This window comes from Zosterops lateralis (assembly GCF_965231275.1).
Source record: "Zosterops lateralis genome assembly, chromosome: 5".
Taxonomy (NCBI): domain Eukaryota; kingdom Metazoa; phylum Chordata; class Aves; order Passeriformes; family Zosteropidae; genus Zosterops; species Zosterops lateralis.
Window position 1 is genome coordinate 69,228,352 of NC_139766.1, and position 27,907 is coordinate 69,256,258.

General features: G+C 42.0%; 1 protein-coding gene across 3 annotated transcripts in view; it reads right to left on the reverse strand.

Moving 5' to 3' along the window:
• The window catches only part of TNIP3 (TNFAIP3 interacting protein 3), a 45,292-nt gene that overhangs the window by 12,019 nt on the left and 5,366 nt on the right, over positions 1–27,907 (reverse strand). For 2 of the 3 annotated variants that reach the window (XM_083861982.1, XM_083861983.1), the window contains exons 3-9: positions 21,000–21,132; positions 15,021–15,107; positions 13,446–13,535; positions 12,826–12,891; positions 11,829–11,960; positions 3,809–3,937; positions 1,467–1,583 (exon numbers count right to left, since the gene is read on the reverse strand). In XM_083861982.1, the coding sequence (XP_083718108.1) occupies positions 1,467–1,583; positions 3,809–3,937; positions 11,829–11,960; positions 12,826–12,891; positions 13,446–13,535; positions 15,021–15,107; positions 21,000–21,132 (754 nt within the window). Of the gene's footprint in view, positions 1–1,466; positions 1,584–3,808; positions 3,938–11,828; positions 11,961–12,825; positions 12,892–13,445; positions 13,536–15,020; positions 15,108–20,056; positions 20,294–20,999; positions 21,133–27,907 lie in introns of those variants that run through there. The other variant, XM_083861984.1, reaches the window with a different exon arrangement.

A 27,907-nucleotide genomic window follows, 5' to 3' on the forward strand; every position in this document is an offset into this window, starting at 1 on the left:
TTGCTCACTAAAGCCTGCTGACAGTCTCCTCCCAAAAAACTTCCTTGCTGTGGCTCATGCTCTGCCCATTGGACAGACCCAGTTTTCTTTCTGCTGGAAGCAGTGCTATGACTTCACAGAAGGACTAGAAAACTGATAATATCTAAGTGGAAGAAAAATATCAACATGGGGCTCTATAAATTCCTTTCCTGACCCTCCGAAGCAGAGACAAAGCTGTCACTTGCAGAAATCCCTGCATCCCTTGTCCATCTACACACTTCTCTCCTCAGCATTTCCTCATTTCTTCTCTCCCAATTCCTTCTCTGCTGTCCCACCTCCCTCCCACTCCCCAGCTGTCCAGCTCCTTGCTGGAGCTGCAAGGGAACCTCTTTGGCACAGTTTTGCCATTTATTCTGTTGCCCTGAGAAAGAGGGGACACCTCCCAAAGGAGTGAATGCCTTCATCTCCACTGCTGTGACTGGGGATGGGCTGACGATAGCCCAGCTCCTGTGGGACTCTGTCATGTCACTCTTTGCCTCAAAGTCCCTCCTCCTTCCAGTTAGAGCTTTCTGCTCCCTTTCATGTAGAAGGAAGTCTGGACTCACTGTACTGATTTATACAAGTAGAAAAACACATTCATAAAATGGATACCCCATGAGAATTTTGGAAAAAACATGGTTTACTCTATTTTATTGTGTAGAATGAAATAACTCATTACAGTACAATCAAGTGCAGGATTTTGTTCTCCAGCATGTGGCAAGCATTACATTAGAAAGAAAAATCTGGCTCTGCTGTCAAACGTGACAGAAACAAGTATCTTATTCCCATTGAATAAAATTCCCATTCTGATCACATCCATTTGTGTGTCAATAACGTTAACCCTGACACTATCCAGGACAACAGACCTGAAGTGTTCAAATTATCTGAAAACTGCATTGTTTTTAAACTGATTCTTTCATATGGGAAGAAAGAGTGCACAAAGCACTTGAGTTGCTCAGAACAAAGATGCAAAAATAAATACATGTCTGTAGTGCTTGGGATGCAGCTTATGGATGCAAATACTTTGCCTCACACTTAGAAAACTGCAACGCCAATGCTCTAGTTTTCCAAGACTAGGATCTTCGGATAAATCACTACACTGGCAATTTCTAAGATTAAAGAAGCAGAAGACAAAATCAGTAACTCATGAAATTTAGCATTCTGGATGACATTCAGCCCCTAGCAGAGAGCTGGCAGCACACCTCCAGGAGTCAGGAGAGCCATTCTGCTGCTTTTAGTCCTCCACAAGTCCTTGCTCCAGTCCTTTGCCAGGACTCAGTTTCACTTTGTGGACACTGATGTGGACAGCATCTGGGGGCACATCATTGGCTAAACTGGGTCTTGCTTTCAAAGGCTCTACATAGCAAGTCTACCAGCCACAATCCCTGCCAGAGGAGGCAAAATTATGCTGTGTGAAACCTATCCAGGCTCACTTGAGCTGTTCTTACCTGCTGTTTAAGAACTTCAAGCTGGGTTCTCATCTCCTCAATGCTGCTCCTGTCACCCTTCTCTGGAGGAGTCCCCACAACAGGCGGGTGCTGCTTTTGCAACGCATCCAGAAGGGCCTGCACCATCAAACAGCAAAATTACTAAACAGAGGTTCACTACATGAAAAAGAAAAAAAATATTCTTTAAAATTATTAAAAAGAATTGTTCCCCATCACTTGCAGTTGCTTCAATTATATACACCGGATAATAAACTCACTTCACTACAGTAAAGTCTGACTGAAACACTTTTTGCACTAAAAGCAGAGATTCCTCCACGTGGAACAAAGTAAATTCTCCTGTTTGAGAGGAAGTTGTGTAGTCTCGATAGCGTGTCACTAGAGGGAGTTACGGATACACACAACACCAGTACCACACTTAACTGTTTTACACTGAAATTCTGCCACAGCTCTTTGCAGACTTTGTTTATTTGTATTATCAGCACTACACAGCTCTCCCTCGGACTGGAATAATCTTTAAATCACTCCTACAGCTCTCTGTCCATAACCACACATTATAATTATCTATTATTTTCTCTACTCTAGCACAAACACCATTCAGTACTTCTCAAATTCTCTCACATAAGATACAAATCCCTAACTTCAGCCCTTTTAGAAGTTGAATTAATGCAAATGACCCTCAGCTCTCCCTCGATGCCCACACTCCATGCGGGAAGGATGGAAGATATTTGGAGGAGGAAGAGGCAAAGGAGGAAGAAGTGGCCAAGCAGGGGAACCAGTATCCAAAGCAATCCAAGGATTGGTATTTATTATTCAAGGCCCAACAAACACCAAGCACTTTCCATGGAAGGGACAGAAAAGGAAGATTTTTTATCTGATGAGCTGCTGTCCCCAAGAATTGTGCAGAAGTGAAACTGGTATAATAGTGGCAAAGCTTGTGTTCCAGGCCTGTACATAAAGAAGGTTGCACTAAACTGTGAGGGTGAAAATACAGTTGCCCTGATTACTGATAAACCCTTCTTCTGCCCCTTTGAGCCCCCCTTTAATACCTTTTTGAGAAGATTCTACAACTCAGAATTATGAAGGGGAATAAAAGGAGAAAAATCCAGAAAATTAAATGTTCAAAAGGTTAATTGTCAGGTGAAGATTATTTTCAAACTGCATTTGGAAACAATACTGTGAGACCCTGCTTTATTCATTCAGATAAAAAGAAGAAAAAGTTGTTTGCTTTCAGAGAATTTGTAATAACTTCAAGTGGCTGAAATAGCAGGAGACTAAAGTTAGAAGAGCACAGAGGGTCCTTTCCTGTCTCATGTGTATTCATGACATGAGGCTTGAAGGATGCAAATGCACAGAAAATCAGTTGGGAAAGTGTATATGAAATTGATGCTTCATTCAAAAGAATGCTCGATATACCCATCTGTCTTATTACAGCCACATCATAAAACAGTAAAATAAAACATTTAAATAAGTTGTTTAACAAACAAGGCCTTGAATTAAAGTTAGACTGGAGCTCTGAGCAAGTCCCTGTCAATGCATTTCAAAAAGAGCTAGAGACATGAGCTCTGTCAGATTTTTTCTTATGGCAGCATTATGTTTTTTGGCTTGACTTCTGTACATCATGGCCCTTTAGCTTATTAAAGCGTTTATTAAAGTTACACAGCAATGGTTACTGCAATGCATTTCCTCAGGAAGTGTTTGTGGCTCACCATGAAATACAAAATTGTTAGAAAACACCCACTGCTTTATGTGATCTTTTGATGAAACAAAATTACATTTATTACTTTCCCTCAGTTTAAAAAAAACCCATTTAGCTATTTAATGACAATTTCCTTGGTGAGACATATATATTCATATTATTATAGGTATGAATATGTGTATGTGTGCATATAAACAGTAAGGCAGGACCATGTCTTGTGAAGAGAAGCCATTCTTCTCAAACACAGAATACATATGCAACAACAGTTTTTAAACTGTGTGACCTTTCTTCTCAACCACAGTCTTTCACTAGATGCATACAGAAGCATCTTTGTGCCATTTCCCTTTTGCTCTGAGGAGGAAGGATGTAGAAAGGGCTTAGACATGACATGTAGAGGGTTTTATAGGAGAAGCCAAATACTCTCTGAATTTTTCTCCTTGCAATGCAACCCTACTACCTGCCAAGAGCAGCATGCACAGGTCTGAGCTGAAGTGAGGTCTTGCATGTTTCCCCAGCTCCCAAGTGATGATTTGCCACGTGTTTGCCACCAGGCTGTTCACCCAGGATTGAAAATATGTTATCTGGGAGGTCACTGACAACAGAGATCCCAGAATTAGAGGAGTCAGCAGCTCACTCCTGTTCCTACCTTGTTGAGACGACTTATTTCACTCTCATACTGTTCTTTCTTTCTGCTCATTGAGGCATTCTTCTGCTTCAGGAGCCTGTTCTCTTCCTTCATCTCATGGAGAGCTTCACTGAGGACCTCTGTATCTTTCTGGGAAGCAAAAATACAGAGATGCTGCAGAAATGCAGATGGAAACATTTTTCAAGAACTATTTTCAGAATACTCTTCTGTCTGACAGATGTGTTGCATTTTTGTTGTCCCAAACATAGTTGGGAAGGGAGGCAACAAGAAGGCAGATCATTAGTACATGTCGGAGAAGGGAGACGCGGACACCATTAGGTCATCAGCAGAACTCAGTTTATTCAAGTACAGTCTTAAGTTATATACTTTGCTTAATTAGCTCATACATATTGCAAAAGCCAAGCTCCTGATTGGTAGTGACTACACAATAGTTTACTTCATGTTATATCAGCATATTGCAACAGTTGTATCGCCTTGTAGCATTTAGTTCCTCTTTTCTCATGATCTCAGTTTCTCTCCCTCATCCTCATGCTGGCCTTGTCCTAGCTTCTAGTTCTGAGAGCTATTGTGTCCCTTATCTTTTTCCCATTTCTCAGCTATCCTCTCCACAATTCCCCCTTTTTCTTTAATGGTTGCAAGCACTTGAGAATGACTACGCATAGAATGACAATTAAAATCATAAACAAAAATCATAGCTCATCATTGGTTATCAGCTATTATCATCATAGGCACAGTTGGAAGCCAACTTTTACATTTTTGTGGATAACACATAACTGTCTGTTCCACTCACATCTCAAGGCTGCTGCAAGCAACAGACAAACCCGGTGCTGGCTGCAGGCCAGCGGGTGAGGTGTTTCTTTCCTCCCTCCTCGCTACACTGCTGCTACGGAAAAGGTTTTTTCCAAAGGTTTTTTCCCCTAGAGTTCCCTCCTCCCGTGTTCTAAACTCAGCTGTCTTACCAAAATCGAAGAATGCAGTGCAGGTGTTCTCAAATTCAGCTCAGAGGTTTCCTGATCACCGACCTGCAGATTTCAGGAGACGAGTCCTGGGCCCTTGGAACTCGTCCGTCCGAGGTGAATTTGCAAATAGCCGCCATCTCAGCATTTTGTTTGCTACATTTCTATACTTCTTCCATATTCTCTAAGTTGCTATGTTTTTAGGCTTGCTCTAAACTTACAGCGCTATTAAATCTACTCGACTGTGGCCTTTTCCTTTCAACCATTCCTCAACCAAATCCTCCACACTTTTTCCTTTTTCTTTTTGTGCCAACAGCGTGTTATGCCACATTTTAATCATTGTCTGCTTCATCACTTGTTGCATACATGAACAAAAGCATGGAATACAAACAACTAGCATCATAAGCACAGCTAAACACAACAGTCCAAACATGAGTAATGAACGCAACCATCCTGACAATCCTAAGCCTTTTAGCCAATCTAAAATATCCCATCCATTGCTAACTTGTAGGTGTTGCGTCAATTCCTGAAGCTTTTGAATTTGTTTGTGAATCGATTGTGAGTGATCAGACAAATTCATACAACACATACCTTCACAATTCAAATCATAAGCAAAAATCGTAGCCCTTCTTTCAAAGGCTGAGTTAGCCATGGTGTTAGACCAAAAGTCTGGGTTAGCCAATCATCTAGGGGATTTTGTGAAAGCTTAACCTCTGTCGTGTGCCTTTTTAGCCAGTCCAGTTGTGCATGTATTGATTGGCTATGATCGGATAAATTAAAGCAACACATCCCTTTGAACTCAGAGCACCCGTGTCCTTGAGCAAGAAGAAGGAAGTCAATAGTGGCTTTGTTTTCAAGAACCGTGTGTCTCAGGCTGTTTACGTCCTGAGTGAGTGCTGATATGACCTCCGTAGTAACATTTGCCTGCTTTATGGCCCAACATGCAAGTTTACTGTATTTGCTAAACAATCCTCTGTCCTTTGGATTAGTAAGATTAAGGGGTAACTCTATCAGGCAGGTTTTGAAAGGCTGTGAGACACTGGCTAATGACAGACAAAAAACATTAGTCCTGGTTGCATTTGCCCAAGTAACCCACACATTAGCATTTTCTCATATTGGAGGCATTGCGTTTGCCTCTCTTTTTAGATTTATGCTCCATCTTAGCAAAACGAGCACAAAGATCATTCCAGTCATTTTCTGGAATTGCCCACCTTCTGGGGACACTTACTGTTTTACCACAGCATGTAGCACAAATATTTGAGCGTGCAGCAGCAAGCAAGCGTGCAGCGTGATGCTTTATCTCCTAGCGTACTCCGGCTATTATTCTTTGTTCCGGAGACTCAAACAGCTGGCTTGCTAAGTGGGTGGGAGGCCCTGTATCTTTTTCTAGTGCAGTAACGGGTGTCTCCCTGCGGTACCGATCAAAGCACAAGTAACAAATTCGAAAAAGTTTGTAAAGAATCCCCCTCTTCAGTAGGCAATATTACTTCTTGCCATTCATTTCCCTGCTGCCATGTAATAGCAGCTTTTTGTGACCTTTTCCCAGCATCTGTAAAACTGTGATTGCTTCTGGGATGGGCTGTTCACTTCGTAGAGGTTTGCTCAGCCACTGTTGTTCTCCCACCTATCGCAAGGGTGGGGGCCACTTTACCGTTGTCACAACCGTGGCCCCTCCTCCCAGCAGAGCAAGGCCCACCTTCTCATGATTTTCAATGTACCATTGCAGTATATCTCGAGCTATTGGCAACAGAATAGTGCCTGGTTCATTCTCTGTAATCTGTCGTGCACGCTGTCTACCTTTATGGATAAGGACTGCCAACATTTCTGATTTTTGAAAAACAGTTTTACATTGTTGTAGGGGTGGCTGTAACCATTCTAATACCCGAATGTCTTTCTCCTCTCCCCTATTCTCACCCTTTTTCTTTAATTGCTGAACAAGGGCTCCAAGAAGATAGCATTTCCCGAGCCATATAGCCAAATCAATAGGCAGGAGAGGGTTACGACGAAAAGTACTGCTTTGCTGAATGATTTCAGCAAACCAAGAGCAATATTCCCATTGTGCTGTTGTCTCGTTTTGCCAATGAGAAATGTAACTTTTCCACGCTTCCCTTGCACATTCTTGTTTTAGACAAGTGCGAAATGGATTGGAAGGCATGGCAAGTGATAAACACAAATTATCCTGACCAGATTGATTAACCCAAGTGACCCACATGTTTTGCCTTTTGTCTATTTTTGGTAGCTCTGTGAACCCAGCGGTGACAACACATATCTGTATCAGCAGGATCCACCTGATGCATATGAGGTATTCCCACTCCATATTTGCAGGTTGTCTGCAATATGCGAGTAGCCTTTTGTGCCAACAGGCGACACACCTCTCTTTCTATTAAAAATACCAATTCCAGCCTATCTCTTTGACCTAAATCTTGAACAAGGTTTACTGCTTCTGGCACAGTACTGCACCCTGTATAATTTTATATGGCTGTTTGCCAATTATAACGATGCCAGTAAAAGGAGCAGCGTGGGCACCATGGCTGTGCAAGTTGCTGTTGAAAGACCCACCACTGTCTGCAACAAGCCCCACAATATGTTTTTACCCAAGCACCACAGTTAGGCTTGTCGCAGTGCAGACAGTTAGAACTCTTAATTAATCGTAGTCGGGTGCTTTGTAGTTCATGTAACAATGTTAGTACATCAGTTCTATTTTCTACTACAAGAGGATTAGGCCACACTGGCTGGAGCCGAGCTATCACAGGTTGAAGGATCAGGAGCAGGCGATGCCGCTCTCGTTTTGCTGGACTGCTGGGTGCTGTCATTCCCTGCTTGCGTCCAGCAGCTGGTAATCTACACAGGACCTGTGGGTGTAAGCACACACATGTGACCTCAACTAATATATTGTACTTCAGCAGGTCCAGTGTTAAGAATGCTGATCCTCTTGTAGAGTCAAAACTATAGTATCCTCTTTGTGTTTCCGAGCGATGTTCCGGAGCCAAGGTCGAAAATGGTAACAATTGAGCTATCCGGGTGCCAGCTGGAGTGAGCACTGGAGGATACAGTGTCCGTGCTAAAATACAAATCTTGCCTGTAAAATCAGCATCAATAAGTCCCACAGTAATGTCCAATCCTTTTAAAAAAGTAGAAGATCATCCCAAAAGTAAAGCAGGAACCGACTGTCCCTGATAGGTTACTGGTCCCTTTACTCCAGTGGAAACTGGCACAGTGCAATTGTCCTTAATAGATATGTCCACTGTGGCTGCCAAGTCCAGGTCGAGGCTTCCGGAGGTGGCGGGGTGCAGGTCACTGGCTGCTGTACAGCTGCTATTTGTGTCCCGGCGCGGCGGCTGGATGGCGCGCTGGTCTTGCCGTTTCCCGATTTCTTCCGACAGGCTCCTGTGTTATGGGTATCAGAGCGACATTTCTGACACCATACTCCACTTGCAGGACACTCTTGGCGAAAGTGACTTATTGCTTTACAACGGAGCACCTTCTTCGGTTTCTTTCGCTTTGCTTCGGCTGACTTGCGGTGACAGTAGCTTGGAGTGGAGCAAGAGCAGCAAAAACTTGAGCCTGACTACTCTCTGCCTGTTTCTGAAATGTTTCACCTAGCCCTTTAATAGCCTTGACAATAAATGCCTGAGGCCCAGAGGGCACAGATGCTGCTTTTTCTAGGGCCTCTTCTACAGACCAATTAGCTCCCAAGGTGTTAATTAGGTTTTTTGTAGCCTGATTACCATTTTGGAGTATACACTGTTTTAACATAGCTCCTTGCATATAGAGTGGCACTCTAGCTTTTTTTTTTTTTTTTTTTTTTTTTATTCCCTCTACTAGTTGATCTACAAATTTACCTAATGGTTCTTTTCTACCCTGTTTTATTCTCATATATATAGGGGTTCCATGTGGATCTTTTACCTTATCCATGGCAGCTCTAGCGAGCTTTAGGACCTCTCAACATTTTTCTGGTCCTAACAGAGCCTGTGCCTCTGTCTTTATCCAATTGCCTATTCCCGGCAATTCGTCTAAGGTAACCCCATGTAGAGGATCCTCAGGTTGTCTCTGTGTGGCAACTGACTCCTGTGCTAGGGCTTGCTAGTGAGCTTGAAATAACAAAAGTTGGTGGGGTGTAAACACAAGCTTAGAAATACCCCAACAACCGTGTTCCCTCTGGTGGCACCCATTTGCTCTGGAGGCACATGTACTGTTGTACATCCAGGAGGCAAGGGAAAGTCTGACTCTGATGAATATATCAGATTCATTCCCTGGGCTGCTACTGCCTGCTGAGCTGCTCGTTTTTCTACTTGGTATTGCAGCAGAGCATTATGTACTGCTTGCCACTGTTTCCGTAACTTCTTAGCTGTTTTATCATCATCTAAACTCGCCTCCCATATCTTATCTCCAAATTTTCGCCATTCAGAAAGTTCATGTACTGAATGTGGATTAACAAAGTAGCCTTTAGCATATCCCCATGCTAGTAATCCCGGAAGGTCTTTCCTTATGTCCTTAACCCCCCGTTTCTCTAACCCTGTCATAAATAAATCATATGCTGCTTGCCTGTCCATTATGTCGTCAGCGCGCGCTGTTGCAACTCTCCGGCTTCGGCAGCACGTATGGCCCAGGACCACCTATATGGCTCCTGGGGGCGTTATCCCTTCGTCGTTTAACGCCGACCCGGTTGCATCAGGCCCCAACCCTACTTCTCCAACCGTGGCAGACGTGCTTCCCCTTTTTCTTTTAGTCGAGACGAGAGGCAGCTTCAGATTCAGGTCCCTGTTCGGGCGCCATTTGTCGGAGAAGGGAGACGCGACACCATATGGTCATCAGCAGAACTCAGTTTATTCAAGTACAGTCTTAAGTTATATACTTTGCTTAATTAGCTCATACATATTGCAAAAGCCAAGCTCCTGATTGGTAGTGACTACACAATAGTTTACTTCATGTTATATCAGCATATTGCAACAGTTGTATCGCCTTGTAGCATTTAGTTCCTCTTTTCTCATGATCTCAGTTTCTCTCCCTCATCCTCATGCTGGCCTTGTCCTAGCTTCTAGTTCTGAGAGCTATTGTGTCCCTTATCTTTTTCCCATTTCTCAGCTATCCTCTCCACAAGTACACCCAGATATGATAAAGTCTGTAGGTATTGTTTTGACCACTCACCATATGATGAGACAGAGACAACATACCAGACTAAATCCCTGCTCTCTGCAGTTGCACAAAGGCGTGGGAACGCTGGCAAGCCAAGCAGATCAAAATCACATCCACAGTTACCCCAGACCCACATTTCTCTTATGTACTCAGAGAATAAGGCCAGGGTTAAATGCTGGTGGAATCCTAGCCATTCCCAGTGCCATACAACATTGAAGAAAAAAAAAAACAAACAGAAAAAAAAAGTATTTCAAATATTTTCTGCAGCTGCTTTATGTGAATAAAAAAGTGAGATCCAACAATCACAGGCACAGCAGTTTTTTTCTGTGTAAAAGGCACATCTCTGTGCAGCCAGTCACAGTTTGGGCTCATCAGAAGTTCATCACCCTGTGCTAATTGAGCCAGTGAAAAACACCCCTGAGTAACTGTTGCTTACACATGAGGAAGCTTGACACTACTGTGTTCTAAGTTACCTAGGACATTTCATTTTCTCCAAAAATTAGGCAAGATTAGCAAGGTATCTCTGCAATAAGTACAGGAATTCATCCTATACTTATACTAGCTTGAGCTAACTCAAGCTGACAAGCACTTACTGGCTGAGTGTGTAACTTGAAAGAAATTACAGATTTAAGACCAAGGTTTCATGCTGGTAAACCAGTCCCCATAAAAAAGTTGTGGACTAGATTGTCATTTAGTTCATTAGTATGCAGTAAAAAAATCTGATAGAGTGTAACTACTCATCCTTATTTTTATAAAATGGTAGCTATTTTCCCAGGTATCATACATTAAAAGGCAGACAGTAACAGGAACAGAAATATGGACTGTCTCACATTGAATCAACACTCAGAGCAAATATAGGCAGTGATTCAGCAAGTACATAACATAGTTTGTCTTAAAACATGTAAATTGCACTATGGATTTGGAATCAAGTATGTGCTTAGCTAAGACTCACTGATAAGCAAGTAAGATGAATGTTCTGCTTATGCAGATGTAAGCTAAGAGGGTTGCACTTCTTTTCCTGCAGCAGCTAACTCACATCTTATCAGAGTCTGGAAGTGATGCAATTGCCAGTTGTTTCAGGTTACTACGTGAATAGAGAAGCCCAACTTCAGCCATCATCACCATCCAGAAACTCTCACTAGAGGTCATGAAGTACATGATACCACAAAGCAGAATGAGAACAGGAAGCACCACTCTGTGGGGTTTCTAAAATGAAGCACCAAGTTTTGTGTAGGTGCCCATCATTCAGGCTGGTGGTTTTACTGAGGTGGGAATCCAGCTCAGGGATCTAACTTTAGATGCAAAAGCCCACCACAAGCACCAGAGCCCAAGGAGTCCTGAGAGAGCAGGACTGAGAGGGTGAGATGAACACCACTCTGGAGCAGCTGATCAGCCCAGACACTTCCAGCCCTGATAACTGCACTGACAGTGTCACTAATATTTGCAGGGAGCTGAGATAGCTAGCACATGTGTGAGAGCCTGTACTGTCAATACCAAAACCCGGGGAACTGGAGCTGCATTCTTTCCTGGAGCATTTCTTGTCAAACACTTTGTGTAACATCTGCACTGGTGCTCCTCTTCCATTTGAAATAATGGCAGCATTTTCCTTCACAAAGAAATTCACCCTGAACTGAATGGTGAGGAGGGAAATCTGTGCAGTGAAGATACCAACCCGCTCTTTACTCACCCACACACACACACACTAAAGCTGTGCTGTCTGCCAGTCATACTGAGATGACTCTCTCTACACACAGTCCTGTGCTGAGGCAGCTCAGCAGCCGCTGCCTTGGGTAGGATACTGAGGAGCCGCAGTCTCACCTCTGGGCTGCGCACAACCCACGCTGTGCCTCATACAAGGGGAGAGAGATGAAAGGCAGGAGAGAGCTCACCACAGAGCACAAAAGGCTTGCCGCAGGGCACCCTCCTACCTTTTCCTGCAGCAGCCTCTCTCTGCCCAGCACTCGCCACCTCTCCTCCTCTGGATGCTGCCGGTGTCTCTCCTGCTCCAGCTCGCTCACTTTCCTCTCTGACATGTCCAGCTTTGCCTTCACCTCTGTCAGCTGAAAAGCAAGTGACAGACCGTGCTGGGCTCACTGGGGATTCTGAAAGGCACAGCACCTTCAGGGTGTTGAGCCAGAGGCATAAAACAGTTCCAGATTAAATGAGGAAGAGCCATTTGGATTCCTCTTCTCTTCAGGGGAAAATGAATGATTCAGATCTCAGTAAAGCTTTCAGGAAAATATTAGAGAGAAAATTTTCCTGAGAAGCATATTAAGTCATTCTATAAACTTCCTTTTCATAGCAGGAAACAGTAGATGAGAAATGTCAGTAAATGAAGCAACCTGGGTTCTGGAATACCAGAAAAAATTGTAAGCACTGAACTTCACTAGGCAGCTGATGATGTCTGCAGCAATGATGCCACACAGACATAAGCAAGGAATAAAAGCTACATCAATTGGACTTTGGATGTAAAAAAAAAAAAAAAAAAAGGAAATTAAAATATTTATTTACAATTCATGTTGAAAGACTCTGCTTAGACACGGCAACTTTCATGGAGAATTTACCAGGGAGCTCCCAGGTCTTACAAGAACCAGCACATATATGATGATGTGGCATACCAGGCTGATTCTCAGTGAATTGTGCTCTCAGTTATGTGCAATTTTTACCACAGTGTGGAGGGCATGAAGATGCTGTCATGTCTACACCAGCCCCTACTACTTTAGGGACACCCTGCTTCTCTGGTGAAGTTTGCCCTACTGAAGATTGACACACATTGGCTTCACTTTTATATGATGAAGCTTTTTCAGTTTATGAGCTCAAGACAAAGTAAGATATTTACCATGGCTATGGCTGGCTGACATTTAAACAGACTTAACTGTCAGCAGGTGGCACACATATTGCAACAGAAGTTGCCAGCATTGTTACCTGCTTTTCATAAAGCTGTTTCATACTTCTAAATTGATGATCCCATTGCTTGTTCACCTCCAGAAGCTGTAATTACCAGGAATGCACAGTAAATAATCCTTATTTCAACATTTTCAGTAAATCAAAAACAGACTGGCATTCTAATCCACTGTCAGTGAGTGTCCCCAGCCTCCTCATCATCTGGCCAGTGCATTTATTTCAGAAGAAGCAAGTTTAAAGTTTGGCAAGTCTCACAGCCCATCTGCCAGTGCTTTGGTATTTCAGTTAAAGCACATGAACATTCAGGAAGCAATACTCAGGAAACATGCAAATACATGATAAGCTACAGGTGGATCATTTGCAACCCTGCACAAATCCCAAGCAACCCCTAAATGGCCAAGGACTTTCCTGCTACTTTGCTACAAGTTCCATGAACACATTTCCAATTAGAACATCTTTGACTTCAAACAAATGAATGGAAGACTCCTACTACTGGGTGCAAACCTTTACTATTCCTTGGCCTTTAGCAATAATGGTCATTAATAAAATTTTCCCATTGAACTAAATAAATCTCTGCTCTTTCAGATTCATGGACATGGTACAATCAGTCACCATATGATTAAGGGTATATTTAGGATTACCTCTCGTCTCTGTCTTTCCAGTGTGAGGATCTGTTGCTCCAGAGAATTGGATGATAAAGGCTTCTTTTTGCTCAGTAATGTGTGTCTTGACTGGAGAAAAGGAATGTTCAAAAATTAAAGCTTCTGGCCTGTCCTCTTCAAGATTCTCATGTAAAGCTCCCATCCACCCTGACAGGTGCACATAAAGAAACTGAAACAAACATTTTCTTACACCAAATTTGTATCTAAATACCTCCACACCTGCTGACAGCTGATTCTGGAGTGTACATCTGCTTTAAACCCACCCAGGCTGTGTTTTAATTGAAGCATTATGCAAACAGCCACTGAAATACACAAAATTGCTTCTATTTGTACCATCTGAGACACAGAACACAAAATAGGATTTTAATTATCTTGCAGATGACAATACAAACAAGTAGTGCAAGCCACAAAAGTTGAGCATGACTTGGAGTGGGTGTAAGTAATTCCCCTCATTTACAAGAACTAGAATAATTAGTAGGATTGCCTCTGCTGAGTGCTTGCAGGCCCAAGGTGATTAAACTTTAGGACAATGGGTTTAAAGCAAGCAACACAGAAAACAAATAGACCATTTGGAGAAATTTAGAGGATCAGTCTGTAACTGTTACATTTTTTTTAAAGTGTGGAGTTTCACCCATGCAGGACAGCAGCAGCTAGACCCTCATTTTATAATGGCAGTGTTGTATATCATTATTTCCAAGAAGCTCCCATGGATTATCATAAAAACATACATGTGATCTATTAGAGAAAGAAAACTGTACTGGAAAAAAAGAGACAGCCTGATAAAAACAGAACATACTCCATTCAAATACATGCTCAGGGATTTTTGTTTCTCTCCCTAAATTCTCAGCCAATACAAGAAAAACAAGAATAATAGTGTGAGCACTTCTGATGTCCGGAATAAATTTTCTGTAGATAGAGAATTTAGTGCTGAAAACCAATGAAGATCAAAGGACAGTTTTGCTGTGTCTTTTCAAAGGCAAAAATCCCAACCACATATTTGCCCCATGGCCAGTCTTGCTGAACTCTGAAGTGGAGCCCTTGACTTCCAAGCCAGAAAACACTTAATCCCTCTTCTTGTAGTTCATAGACATGTTTAATTTAGAGTATCTGAAGCAATACCTGGCAGCTAGTGGAGTTATTCCCATGCTGAATTGCTTTCAACATCTGGGCCTTAGGCCTATATTGAAGAGCATGTTTAAGAATAGTAATAAAGTGAATAGGACAACTCACAAATCTAACAACTACACATACACTTGGCACCAACAAGCCCAAATACTGCTCACAGAAGTTGTGGGGTCACTCAAATGAACCACCTTGCACCCTTTGTGCAGGTTCTGGAGGGCAAAAAAACCTTATTAGGAAAGGGCTGCTTTCCAAGAATGCCATCTGCAAAAATATTTCTAACATTTCCTTCCACTCTTACACATTTCAAAGAATTTAGAAAAATTTACTAGAACAAGAAGACTGGCCCATAATTGTCAACCTACAAAGTGACCTGCCCCAGCTCCTGACAATCAGAAACCACTTCAGAGAACAGCCAACACAGTCACTTACTTCCAATGGTTCTGCTGGAGCTTCCATGTCACTCCCACCTGCCCAGGTGCATCCAAGCCGGCCTGGAGCTTTTCCTTCACTGTGGGTCTTTGGAGGAAAAAGAGCAATGACACAGGGATTTTATGTTGGCTAAAGGAGCAGGAGAACTGCTTTCAGATCTAGAAGATCCAGGAGTGCTGCCTGTGGAAGCAGCCAAGATCCAGACAGAAGTGGTGGAATTCTGATTTTAACCTTTTCCTCTTTCCTGGCTGGGGCTTCCCAGAGTGGATGAAGCACAATGCCTATGACTAATGTGCCAGGCAAGGCAGCTCTCTGCTTTGTGTGCATGGAAATCACAATTGTCCGGCCAGTTCCTCCCAGAGAGGAAGTTGCATGTGTAAGGGAAAGAAGGGTATTTGCTTTTTCAGTAAATAAGAGGACAGGCTTTTCTATCCCTGCTTCCAGTTATAAAAAAGGACTTAAGTAATTGCAACAATTATTAACACTAAGAGTGAACTATCAGAACAGAAAAATGAGTGAGTCATGCTTCTAAAGGAGCAGTAACAAAGTCTGTTAACAGCTACAGGGAAGAGCACCCCCACAGAAAAACCCCAAGATGTTTAGGGGAAAACCAAAATTGGAAAATTTATTTGTTTCCCCGAAGAAAAGCTGCACAAAGATGAAGAATGACAGATGTTTTATTTGCACTTCTCCTACTTGCCTTACCTGAGCACAGATCCAGCTTCAAGCTACTCAAGACTTGGGTACTCAGAGGTACCCAGCACTCCAAACCTGTGCTTCAGTCCCCCATTTGGAGGAACAGGTTAGCCTTACCAAATTAAACTCACAGAAAAGATTAACAAAGAATAGGCTTCCACAGACTTCCTATATAAAGTCAGAATGAAACAGAAAAGTGCAAAGTGTTCTCATCTTCAGTCTTGGAATTCTGAATAATAATGGATTTTAGAGGGAAGCACGAAAGAAAAAGTCTGCTCCTTAGTGTGGAAAGATCTCTGTGTCTGTGGCTTTTGCAGTTGCTTATTTCATATGCAAGGAATGAAATGAAACCTAGCCAGTGAAATTTGACACAAGATAATAGAATTCCCTCTTTCAATTTCCAAAAATGGATTTAGACAAAGTAAAGCAATCCTGTGAAATGCTGGAATTTTGCAGCCACATTCCAGGTCTCTGGTTCACAATGTTTGACTGAGCAACTCCTCTTTTGCAAGATACAAACTCCAATTTGGAAGAAAGCTACTATTTTATAATATTTGCATATGAAATATGTCCTGCTACCCTGAGGTTTTTTCCATTTTTTTCTCTCAGTTTATGGAGCAGCTGGAAAACTTGTGGTGTTCCAAGAGAAAAAATAAAAAAACTCAAGTTATTTTAATGAGGACATTTTAGATTCTACATAGGAATCATTCTACTCATCAAAATTAGAAGAATTTCACCTGTACCTATATCAAAACTAGACATTGGGCATATCAGGTACAGCATTGAAGACTATAAACTGGTACAGAAATCACCAGCACTGGGCATCTGATTAATAAAACCACAATCACAAACCTTCCACATTACACATCTGCTCTTGAGGGTCATGCTTCTCGAGCCCAGACACTGTCCCTTCCCCAGCTCCCACTCTCACCAATCTCATCCCCACTCCAGAAGCATGTCCACTTTTGGAGAAAGCCCAGGTTGAACAGCTGCATTTTATGGTCTAGCCTGCAAAGGTGAAGCAACCCCAGTCTCTGGTTTCCTCCCAAGAGCAAGCTGGGATGTGGTGAGTGAGGTGCTGACAGTCCCCACAGTGGGGACAGAAGACCAAACCCAGGGCACGGCCCCACTCATGAATCACAGTTCCCACTTGAAAGATATTAATGCTCAAATTACTTTGAAGAGAGGATGAGGCTGAGACCTTGGTTGACACTGTAATTTAGGTCACAACAGTTTCCTGGAGAGCTGAGTGGTTTTCTGGAAAGCTACCTGGACATTAGGACACCAAGTGCTTTGTTAGTGATTTCTTCAGGACTGCAATAATGATGACTTAAAGATTTTACATAAAATTGCACAGAATAGAATTAAGACTAAAGTACTTCTCAGTGCCTGTCTCATTCACCTTAGCATTAATAGGAATAAAACCAGTAATAAGTAATAAGATAATCTGTAAAAACAGATTGGAGAGAGAAGAGTATGTCTGAAATCTGTATGAACAGAAGAAATGTCAGCGAGTAGGGAACAAAAAGTCAAGCTCTTCAGAAGAATCTTGGTGGTATTCTTCCAGCAAAAACTGGGAGGTTGAAGCAAAATCATTCCCTGTCTCTGGTGAAAACACTTAATAGCACTAAAAAGAGAAGGAGATGACAACATTAATTTTCACTGATATTGCAGTGATTAAGACACTATACTTGTTTGTGTTTACTACTATCAAGAAAAAAAATCTTGGGTGTACAACAACACTCCAGAAACCTGAGACATACAGAAATCCTTGAAAAAAAGACACTTTCAGACCTATCAGGTTTCAGAATTCAAAAAGCCCCACAAATATTTTAAAGCCTTTATACTAGGTTTGAAGCTATTGAACAAAACACACAGTTTTAAATTGCTTGGAAAATTCCAGTTGACAAAAAGGCTGTAAATGCAGCCACAAACCCAAAAATCTGCCAGGTATGGAAAAAGCTGCTCAGGAAGTAAATGGGAGAATTTGCTGCCCCTCACACTCCCTAAATTAACTCCCAAGTGGCATCTAACAGCAACTTAGAAGCCTCTTAATTTTTTTTTTTTATTTCCATGATACTCTGTAATTTTTATTAGTAGCAACTTTGAGATTGTTGTTTTGTTTTATTTTAATGTCCTGTTTAAAAATGAGAAATGTTTTAGTTTGTATTCTAGGATGACCTGGACTTCCTGAGCATAAGGGCCTTTTAGGCATCTTTGGGAAGCTTGCAGTGGGAGAAAAACCAGAGCTTTGGAGCTGTGGCCATCATTGAATCCTCTCACAAGCCTCAGCACCACAAGAAGATAAAAGATCTCATTTTCAGAGCACTGGATCTTAATTCTGGGAACAACTTGTGTCACAGTATTACAAAATATCACTCAAATTCAGATAATGAAAACCATTTCTCACTTCTGAAAATTCTGTCTGTTCAGCAACTGCAATGAAACCAAGAACCATTAAAAGGCTTAATGGAAGCAAATGCGAGGCTTTCCTTGATAACAAAATTGTATGAAATGACAGTCCTATTTTTTCCTAGCTGATCATGCATCCACTGTAAGGTTTGTTGGAGATTTTTTATTTTAATTTTTAAAAAATGTATATAAAATATTTGTTCAGTTGCAGACCTGTAAAAGATAGATTAACTCTGAGATTACTTGGGTTAAAATTTGGTGGCTTTTGTGGAGCCTTACTTTTGCTTAGGTTTCAGTTGAGCTTTGTTTTTGGTTTTACTGCTGAAGCTGTTATTGCAGCAGTGTTTGCCACGATATCCATTTTCCCATACTGAGGAATGTGGTAAAATGGTAAAAAAATAAGATATTTTAGCTGAAGAATAAAATTGGCTCTTGAACCAGAAGAATCTGTCTCTTCCTGCCTCAACCTGGCCCCTGTGCCTCACCAGAGAGGTGTGCTAGAAAGGGATTTTCCCTTCAGTGAGTGTGTCAGCCTCAGCCTTTTGTGCTGCTCAGTTACGTACTCCTTCTGACAGAAAAAATAGGTGCAGATGCAAATTTGTGTCTTAATATGTTAAGATAGAATTACAGCAAGACATGGTTTCAGTGTAAATCAAATTATTTCAGCACAGGCTCCTGTTTCACAATTTCCTTTATCCACTAACCATAAGGGCATGGACTCCTAAGTACCTAAGCATTTGCAAACTCAGGCCTGCTGATGAAAATCCAAGTTTCATGTGAAAATAATTGGATGACAATTTGCAAATATAAAGAATGCAAGCCTATTTCCTTTCCTGGAATGGAGAATGCAGCATCAGGACAAGCTGCAAACTGAAGGAATCATAGAGTGGAAGGATGTGCTGAGAAGTTAATTCTGCAGAAACTATATTTACTCTCTCTCAAATATTTGCATTTAAAACCACATTAATGTCATACATATTTATGGAAAAAAAATCCTGGCAAAAAGGGGAAATTGTTTATGGACATTTACAGATCAGTCTTGAAAGCGATTTAATGTCAGATGGAAAGGCCTTTCTGCAAAGTGCAATTTGTACTCTTCATTCCAGAAAAAAAGTTACAGAATGAAAATGACTTGCTGGCTCTGACAAATAACTTCCTGATGAATGACTGACACTATAGGGAAGGGTACACTTTTGTTTAATTATTAACTTTTCCTTAACTCCTAAACATATAATTCACCCCTCATTTTAAGTCCAAATCAGCATAATTTCACAAACAGATATTTTCTAGTGTAGGCTTTTTAAAATATTATTTCATGATCTTCACAAAATCTACTAGGTGTTAAAAATAGGACCTTCTTTCCCACAACGCACAATCCAAGACAGGTACTCCCAGCGCCTTACACTGAGGTGGTTGAAGCTCATCAGAACTGTCAAGCTGTCACTCACTTGAAGCCCAGCTCAACAACCAGCCATGTGAAAAGCTGCTTGACTTTAAAAAGAGAAAAAAAAAATATAAAAAAATAGCTAGCATGTGTCTAGTGCAGAAATATCATGAAGTGTCCCTCTTTGAGCTCTGAAAACCACACACACACACTTATTTTCTAGGCAAGAAGTGCTATAAATGCAAACAGCATAAAAGCACCGCAGATTAAATACTGTGCCACAGTCTCCTGTGTGAAGCACTGCAGCACTCCTCAGAAAGGGTCCATGTAAGCACATCTGTTCTCTTTCTTCCCCATATGCCCCCAAATCCTTTCCTATATCTCCTTCTGCTGGAGAGAGGCTGACATGTGGAACCTGGTGTTTCCACGGATCATCTGCGGCTTGTAATTTCAAAGCTTAATTCTGCACTGGCTTCTGCTTCGCCATGCTTATTTCTCCCCTGCCTCCGGGAATCCCCATCCCTCCCTCTGGCTTCTCTCTCACCGTTTCTAATCCCACTGGTCTGACCCTGCGGTGTCTCCTTAGGCTCGGCTCAGCTTCATGCCTGAGGTCATGAGTCATTCTGGAGATGGCGGTTTGCATGTGAAAGGAGCCGTGTGCAGTTTCGGGTTTCGTAGAAGAGTCATCTCCCTTTTACCTCCTCACCAATTTCCTGCATCGCGCCTCGGGGTGCAGCCTTCAGAGTTTTCCTTTCCCCATCCCGTGCTGGAGCCACACAGGTAAGAGCGTCATCCCTTGCAGGTGGATCATTCCTGGTTTAATCACTCCTCTCCTCTGCACCCCTCCCTGCTCCTATTCCCAGTTTGTGGAAAAGGGGGAAATTCCTCCTATTCTCGCTGTTTCAGGGGAGAGGAGCGAAACTGAGAGGGAAACCCAGAACAAGTTTCTGTCAGGCTTGTTAACCACTGCTTCACTGCAGGCAAAGACAACCGCCTTAGCAGGTGGCTTACGATTTTCTGTTCGCAATACCACAGAAGTGTGGGTTTGAATCATCATCATTTTCCTTCTCCTCTCTTCCTATTCATCTAAAAGCCTTTCTGACACTTCCACAGGTCTTTGTGTCCCACACCTCTGCTCGTTCCCAGTTAAATCAGAACTTCCAAATGCATCAAATATGACAGTGTTCTGGGGGTTACACAGGACCTGTGTTATCCAAAAGGCACATCTGGCCACAGGGTTTGTCACTTAGGATAATAATCAGTGAGTTTAACTGACCTTTTGCAGCACTATAAAATGAACCTTCTCAGTCACTCTTCCTCATACCAGAAAGTAGCAATATCAGGGGAAAAAAAAAAAAAAAAGTGTAGCAAGTTCATTGCATCATTTCAGAAATCCTAAAGTTTCATGCATAGTCAAGTCCCGCAGGGAACATCCCCTGAACGTTCTTTCCTGGCAGATAAACATTGCAAAAGCACACTGTGATTACCTTAAGGGAACACGAAGTTCTCTGAGGGCTCAGCCTCTCTTGGGCAAGAGGTTTGGGGTCCTCGCACGACTCAGAAGTGTTGCTCTTCCCTATCAGGTTCCTTATTGCAACATCCAGCTCTTTACTTTCACACCTGCTTAGGAAGAAAAAGCAGTGCTAAACTTTGCACCAGAACCTGAGGCTTTCTTCTGAATGTGAGAACCCAGAGCTGGTCCTGCACCAATCTCCTGCCCCTTTCCTCCCTGGTAACACAAGCAGAGAGCACCAGAACAGTGACACACCATCATCTCTAAGTGCTTTGTGGCAGAAATTCATTTAAAATACTTACATGAGAAGCCTTTGTGAACTGTACCACTTTTCAGCTCCAAAATCCAAATTGACCCTTTTGGGGATTATATGAAGGCTGCCATGTGCCCCCAACCTCACCCACTCAGTTTCAAGAGTTTTAAATTCAACTTCAGCAAAAATGCAATCAGAATATTTGAACAGGTTTAGAACTGTAAAACTAGGTGCTCCATTCACAAAGTCTTTTGATGGCACATTTTGTTTCCTCTAACACTTTGCAGCAGACACCTGACATGCATTTTCAATTTTTTTCCTTAAAGGTTCCTTTTAAAAGCATTTGTGTCTTGTAAATAAATTTGTCTGTTGCAAAAATTTAAAATTATCTATTTTTAACGGGAAAATTCTTTTCTTTCAGTCTCTCTGCTGAGGACATACAGGGCTTAGGTGCACATAAGGACTTGTACCAATTTCACAGAACAAATTTGCAACTAGGGCTGATTCACTTGATACACTGTAACGGCAGAATGTGACTTCCAGATAATTAACTGAGATGTAATTAACACAGTCCCCTAAATCTCCTAGATCAACCCAAGTTATCAAGAATGATTCATCTCTTTTGCAAGCTTAGATGTCATTGTTTAATCAACTCAAACCAATTCTAAATGTAAGTAATGCGTGACCAGAAAGCAAACTGCAAGGCTCAATAATGTCACCAATCTGTTATAGCAAGATTACTTCTTGATTTAGGCAAAGAATACAAAATTGTTTATTTGAACCACCAGAAAAACTGAAAGCTGTAGGAGTTTATCAATTATACCTCCTGAAGTTTAGACAGGCAATCGATCCTCAAGGATTCTACTGCAGGTTCTGAGGAAACTCCCAAAGCAAAATTGATAAAACTACTCAATAAACAAACCCATCTATCTTAATCGTAAGAATAAATAAGCGTGGTGAATTTCATGCTGATAGTCTATTCATTTAATGCCCCATATTTAAAACACAGAGACTGTAGCAGTAATATATTTTCACTAAGCATGGATACAAAGCCATTTACAAGAGGAAATAAAATACCAACAGTAGCAAATAAGGGCTAGTAAATTTCTAGAGGGGTTTTGTGGTTGTTTTTCTTTTTTGGGTTTTTGTTTGTTTGTTTGTTTGTTTGTGTTTTTGTTTTGTTTTGGGGGTGTGTGTGTGTGTTTGGGTTTTCTTTGGTTGTTTTCTTTTTTCTTTACTTGTTGCTGGTAGTTAGATAAGCGTATTTGACGGCCATGAGGATTATAAGCAAGGCCTTCCCAAGGCACATTTGCATGAACCCCAGGGTGGTGCAGGAGGCTGCAGCTGCTCTCAGGGCTGGGGGCAGTTTCCAAAGCCTCAGCTGTGTGTGGGTGGCAGGTGAGCCCCAGCAGCAGCACGGGCACCCGCCTGGCACCTCAAGGAGAAAACTGCAGGGGGAAAGCAACGAGCCTTGCAAAAGAAATCCAGCCCTTCTCTGTCTGGCTAAACGTTGCAAAATCCTGGATAAGCCAGGGCAAGTGGCACTTTTTCTAAGCAATTCTGTGCTGAGGTTCCAGGACCCCAGGCACCAGCCAGAGTGAGCACTCTGCACTCTCAAATGCACTTCCCTGGAAAAAACAGCACCTTCAGCCCATTTAGACTCCAATTCCTGATACCATTCGAGACAGCTTTGTGTAACAGAGGTGCACATACCCTGTGCAGAGCCCTCTCTGCTTCTGAGGCTGCTCAGAAGAACTGCAAAGCCACAGCACGGAAGCAGCCACTCGCTGCTGCAATTTACCACCCCCGGCTGCCACCACGACCTACTCCCCCAGCTCGGGCAAAGTAGCCAGCGCTTCTTAAACTCTTTTAAAGCCAAATAAAGCAGCCTAGCCTAAGAAAAAAAAAAACAAACTCAGAATAAAGTAACAATGGCCAGGTGCAGCCGTGAGGACAGTAAAAGATGAGCAGCAATCTGGCAGGAGTGCAGCAGCAAATAAATGCAGGCTGCACTCGGCTTTGCTGCTGGTTCAGCCAAAGCAAGTGGAGACGTGTGACCACAACCTCCTGAGGTCAGAGCATGAACCAAGCTGAGAAATAACCCATAAACATGGGGGGTTGGCTTTTAATATCCTTTTTCGGCCAGGAAGTGTTCATTCCTCTGCTCTTCTCCCCACATTTCGATGTTGCAGCTGTAGGCGATATTCACCTGTGGCTGCTCCTACCCTCGCCTCTCTCTGCACTCATCTTTCTGGATTTACCTGGGCAAGAGCATGACCCAGCTGTGCCTGGGTAAAAGAAAGAGAACTACAAAAAGCTCAGATCTCTACAAACCAATTTCTGCTCTGTAATATCTGTGTGCTTGATGATTATCATGAAAGTCAGAAAGTTACTTCATTTTTAGACTGAGAAAATACTACTGCATTTATCTGCATTTTATTATCAGCCACTTGGATAATCAGACGGATACATTTATGGTGAGCTAGAACATTAATCATATTTGCTGTGTAGATCTGATTTAGAATCTGGACTTTCAGAGCACACAGATGCTGTGAGTGCTTGAACATATCAAGGGACTGGTGATTAGGAGCGACTCCAGACGAAGACACGCAGACTACCAGAGCTCCCCCCAGAGAGCTCTAGAAGGCACACAGCATTGAGATTCTGGCACACAACAGTTTTTAAAACTGCTTTTGGTTTCCTGGACTTCACAGGTACACCTCTGTGCCATTAAAACTTTTCAGAAAATATTAAAAGCATTTTTCTGTGGTCATACAAGACAAAGTATATCCCTTCTATGTGCTAAAGCTTTCTAAAGTATACAAAGATATAAAAACTACACATGGTAAGCAAGCTGTGATTACTGCAGGAGACAACAAAAGATCAGAATGTTAACTCTTCTTTGTAAACTTTGAGTTACTTGCAAAATTTCCCTCATATTTTGAAAAATTAAGGTATTTTACATGGAAGCAGAAGGTACAGATGTAATGAAAGAAGCTGGATTCCCAGCACAAGCTTTAGCAGCTTGCAGGGAAAGAAGAGAGCCCAACCTTCCTCACAATTTCCATGTCATACCCAAGAAGCCATGTCCTCCAAGAATAAAAATCAGGCATGTTCCCTTTGGTTTTCAAGATGTCATATCCATGCAGAACTTCACTGTGCACATCATTGAAGGTGTTTTCATTTCTCCCACGTGTTCAACTTGCTGCCTTTAAAATGGTTTTCATTTCGCGCCAGCTTTGCACCACTTCAGTTTCTATGCTCTACTGCCCTATTTACAATTACTGATATTATTCATAATGGTATAATACTCTAAGTAATAATGATTGGTTTTTTATAAATGGTTGCAAATTTTTTATAGCAATTCCATTTTTAAGCTGAGAGCGAGAATATGATCAGCCCCATGCTTTGGGGTTGAGCAGCACAGACTGAAGGTTGAAAAACAGAAGTTTCTCAAATAAGAAGGCAGAAGCTCCATAAGAGTCCCAGTTTTACATCTCTTTGCTTTTCCCTGTTTTTCACTGGAAAGTGGCATCACTCCTTACTCACAGCAGTTACATGGCAACAATGGACATACCTACAAGACATCCCAAGGCATTTATTGCACAATATTAATACCCAAGCCACATAATTCTATTTGAAATATTAATTTCAAGGCTGGTGTGTCAGGGTCATTCTCTTGTGGTGCTGAAAGCAAAAATACATACCATAAACAATTGTGAAAAAAGGCTTTAAGCCAGGATTTACAGCCAGACGCCAACACCATGGACTCATATTTTGATGGGAAATGAATTCCAGAGTTTAATGGTAAAACATGTGCTTCATCCCCTTGGGTGGGCATTTGGGATGTAGGATTCTTGCCTGGCTAAGCCTAGGAAGTAAATTCATGGAAAGAAAGAAATTTCTGCATTTGAATTATGGAGAATGAACTGGTCAGATAAACTACAAATGTGGCAAATTTCAAGAAAAATTGTTTAAGCTAATATTTCCCTTATTTATGATAATAGACTTCATGTCAGAAAAAGGCCTGTAGAATAAGGGAGAGAATCTGATTGAATTACAGAATAGTTAATGTAACTTGTACTAGGAAATAGATTTAAAATCAGGAATATAATTTTTAAAAATGACAGTTTATCTATGGAATGAGCCTATTTTTATGTTCCATGTGATTTTACAGAATTTTTGCTCTCTTTTAATTCAGTTTTAGAGAATTCTTAGATTTTTTTCCCTGCAAATACACTGGGATTTTTATGTTAAAATCTTTTCCGGTTAAGACTAAATAACAACAAAGAATTTCCAGTCCAGTTAGCAATAGGAAGAATAAAATTTTGCCAAGAAGACAAAAGGACTTTTGTTACAGGAAAAAAATTTTGCTGCCCCATAAGCTCTTAAAAGTTTAGCAGACTCTGAACTGATAGAGAATAATTAAAATGTGGTGCAACTCCCTTTTCCAGTACTCAACACTCTGCTCAAAGTTTAGGCTCAGGAATTTGAGCCAAAACTTTTGAAATTGAGCTCCACTCATTCCATGTTCCACCTCACATGTACCACCATAAAAAATAGTTTATTGGGCATAAAGCATACTGTGCAGAGACAAACACAAAAAGAACACCTGCCTTTGATGATGAATAGACACTTAAAAAGTGAGTTTAGGAAAAAAAAAAAAAAAAGGCAGAAGGCAGCACATTATTTCAAATTGTTTCTAGCTAAATATTTTAACCTGAGTCTCACCTCAAAAAATGAACCAGTATTTCAAGACCATAGCTAGAAAGCCAGCCAAGCATCAGCTGACATTTACCTGGCAGAACTGCACTGTCTTCAGAATGAGATGTCCCACAGGTCAGTGTGGGATTAGAAATAATCTCACTCCAGTGCCAAGAAGAGAGCTCCATAAGGTGTATGATAGGGGTTAAAACATGCACTGTGACCATAGCAGAGAAACCACTTAAAACTTTCCCTCAAATCTGATGTAGCCAAAACATCTGCCTCTCACCCCATAAACGTCCCTACACTTCTGTTCCCTTTACGACAAAGGAATGGGCCTTTTAAGGCACATTTAATAGCCAGCAGCTGTTGGGCTGTCAAATGCCACATCTGGAGAAGCTGTGTGCTGTTAATGTGAGCAGAAACAATTATTTCTTAATACTTTTGCTTAATTTTAAGAATTACACAAATTACAACAAAAGGGGGGCACGTTCTTAATGGAAACACATCTGGTTTTCCGTGAAAACAAGCTAAAGGAAAAAAAAAAGAGCAGGAGGTGGGGGGCAGTGATTAAGTGAAGCTGCACTTATAATCCATCCCAGCTCAGTGAGGAGAAGGACAGCTACTGATATACAGGCACTCAGCGTCTTTCAGTGTTTGACTACTCCCCTCAGGAAATTTGCAACACGCAAGACGACCGTGGCTGTTGGTTTGCATTAAATGATGTTACTTATCACGTGGTGCTGTTCTCTCTACCTGGATATTCCTGTCCCTTGAGGAGTTTCCACACTACTGCCTCACTCCTGTTACCCTACACAGGTTATACATCAGGAAAAGAGCATCATCCCCCTTTCACTTGGATCTTCTACTTAACTATACTACCAAGACATTGACTGTCTTCCTGATGGACAGCATTTGGACGGTTTTCAAACCTTGGGAAAGCCACTTAAATTCTTTCCACTAAACTTCCTCAGGCTTCAAATGAGCCGTGAGTGAGTTGCAGACAACTGTCTCCCTGGAGAGGCAGCGAGTGGGGCACTGTCACCCAGATTCCTCCCCAAGGCCTCACATAGCTGCGTGTGGGACACCAGTGGAAAGGGAATTGATTTTTACCATGAAAATCAATCAGCTGGAAACCCTGGCCAAGCAGAGCCACCAAGCAGCACGTGCTCTCTGAGCAGATGATTTCCCCCACTGAAAAGCACACATGCAGAAAGCTGTGGGGAGGTGGCAGGAACGTGTTGAAAGAACTGAAAGCTAAAAGGACACAAAGGGAGGCAAATCTAGATGTTTTCAAGTGCTCACTCTTTTTCTGTGGAGATGAATGCCTAGGAAAGCTGTGCCCCTTTCAGGGCACTTTCCTGGCTTCAGTATGTACCTTTTTGGAATGGTGTCCCTCCCACAGCCCCTTCTGGACTGGCTGCTTGCCCTGCAGATTCAGCTGGAGCCCCAGGAGTCTGTTCACATCTCACATGTGCTTGCTCCTCTGGAAAGCTGGGACTCTGATGCAGTGCAACTGCAGAGAGCTGACATTTTTAACTGGTACTTGACACCCCTACTCTCTTTTCAAATCAGGCATCACCACAAGCAGCCCATTCTGCCTCCTACTTCAGCCTGGGCCAGGATGGGGATGCTTCACCAATGCCTCACTGAGGTGGGCTCACAGCTGGGATGAACCTTTGGAGGTAAACAAGCCCATGATTCATTTGAGTCCATATCTCCCACACAGGGCTGAGGTATTTGCAGTGATCTACTAACAGCACGAGCAGGACAGACAAATGAAAACAATTTGGAAATGCAGCCAGGAAATGCAACGTACAGTAGCTGACAGGGGACAAACAGCTCTTTAAGTCAGGTCAGCTCCTTGCCTGTGGTGGCTGCCAGGCAGCCTCAGATGAATTATACTCGCTGCATTGTACTTAATA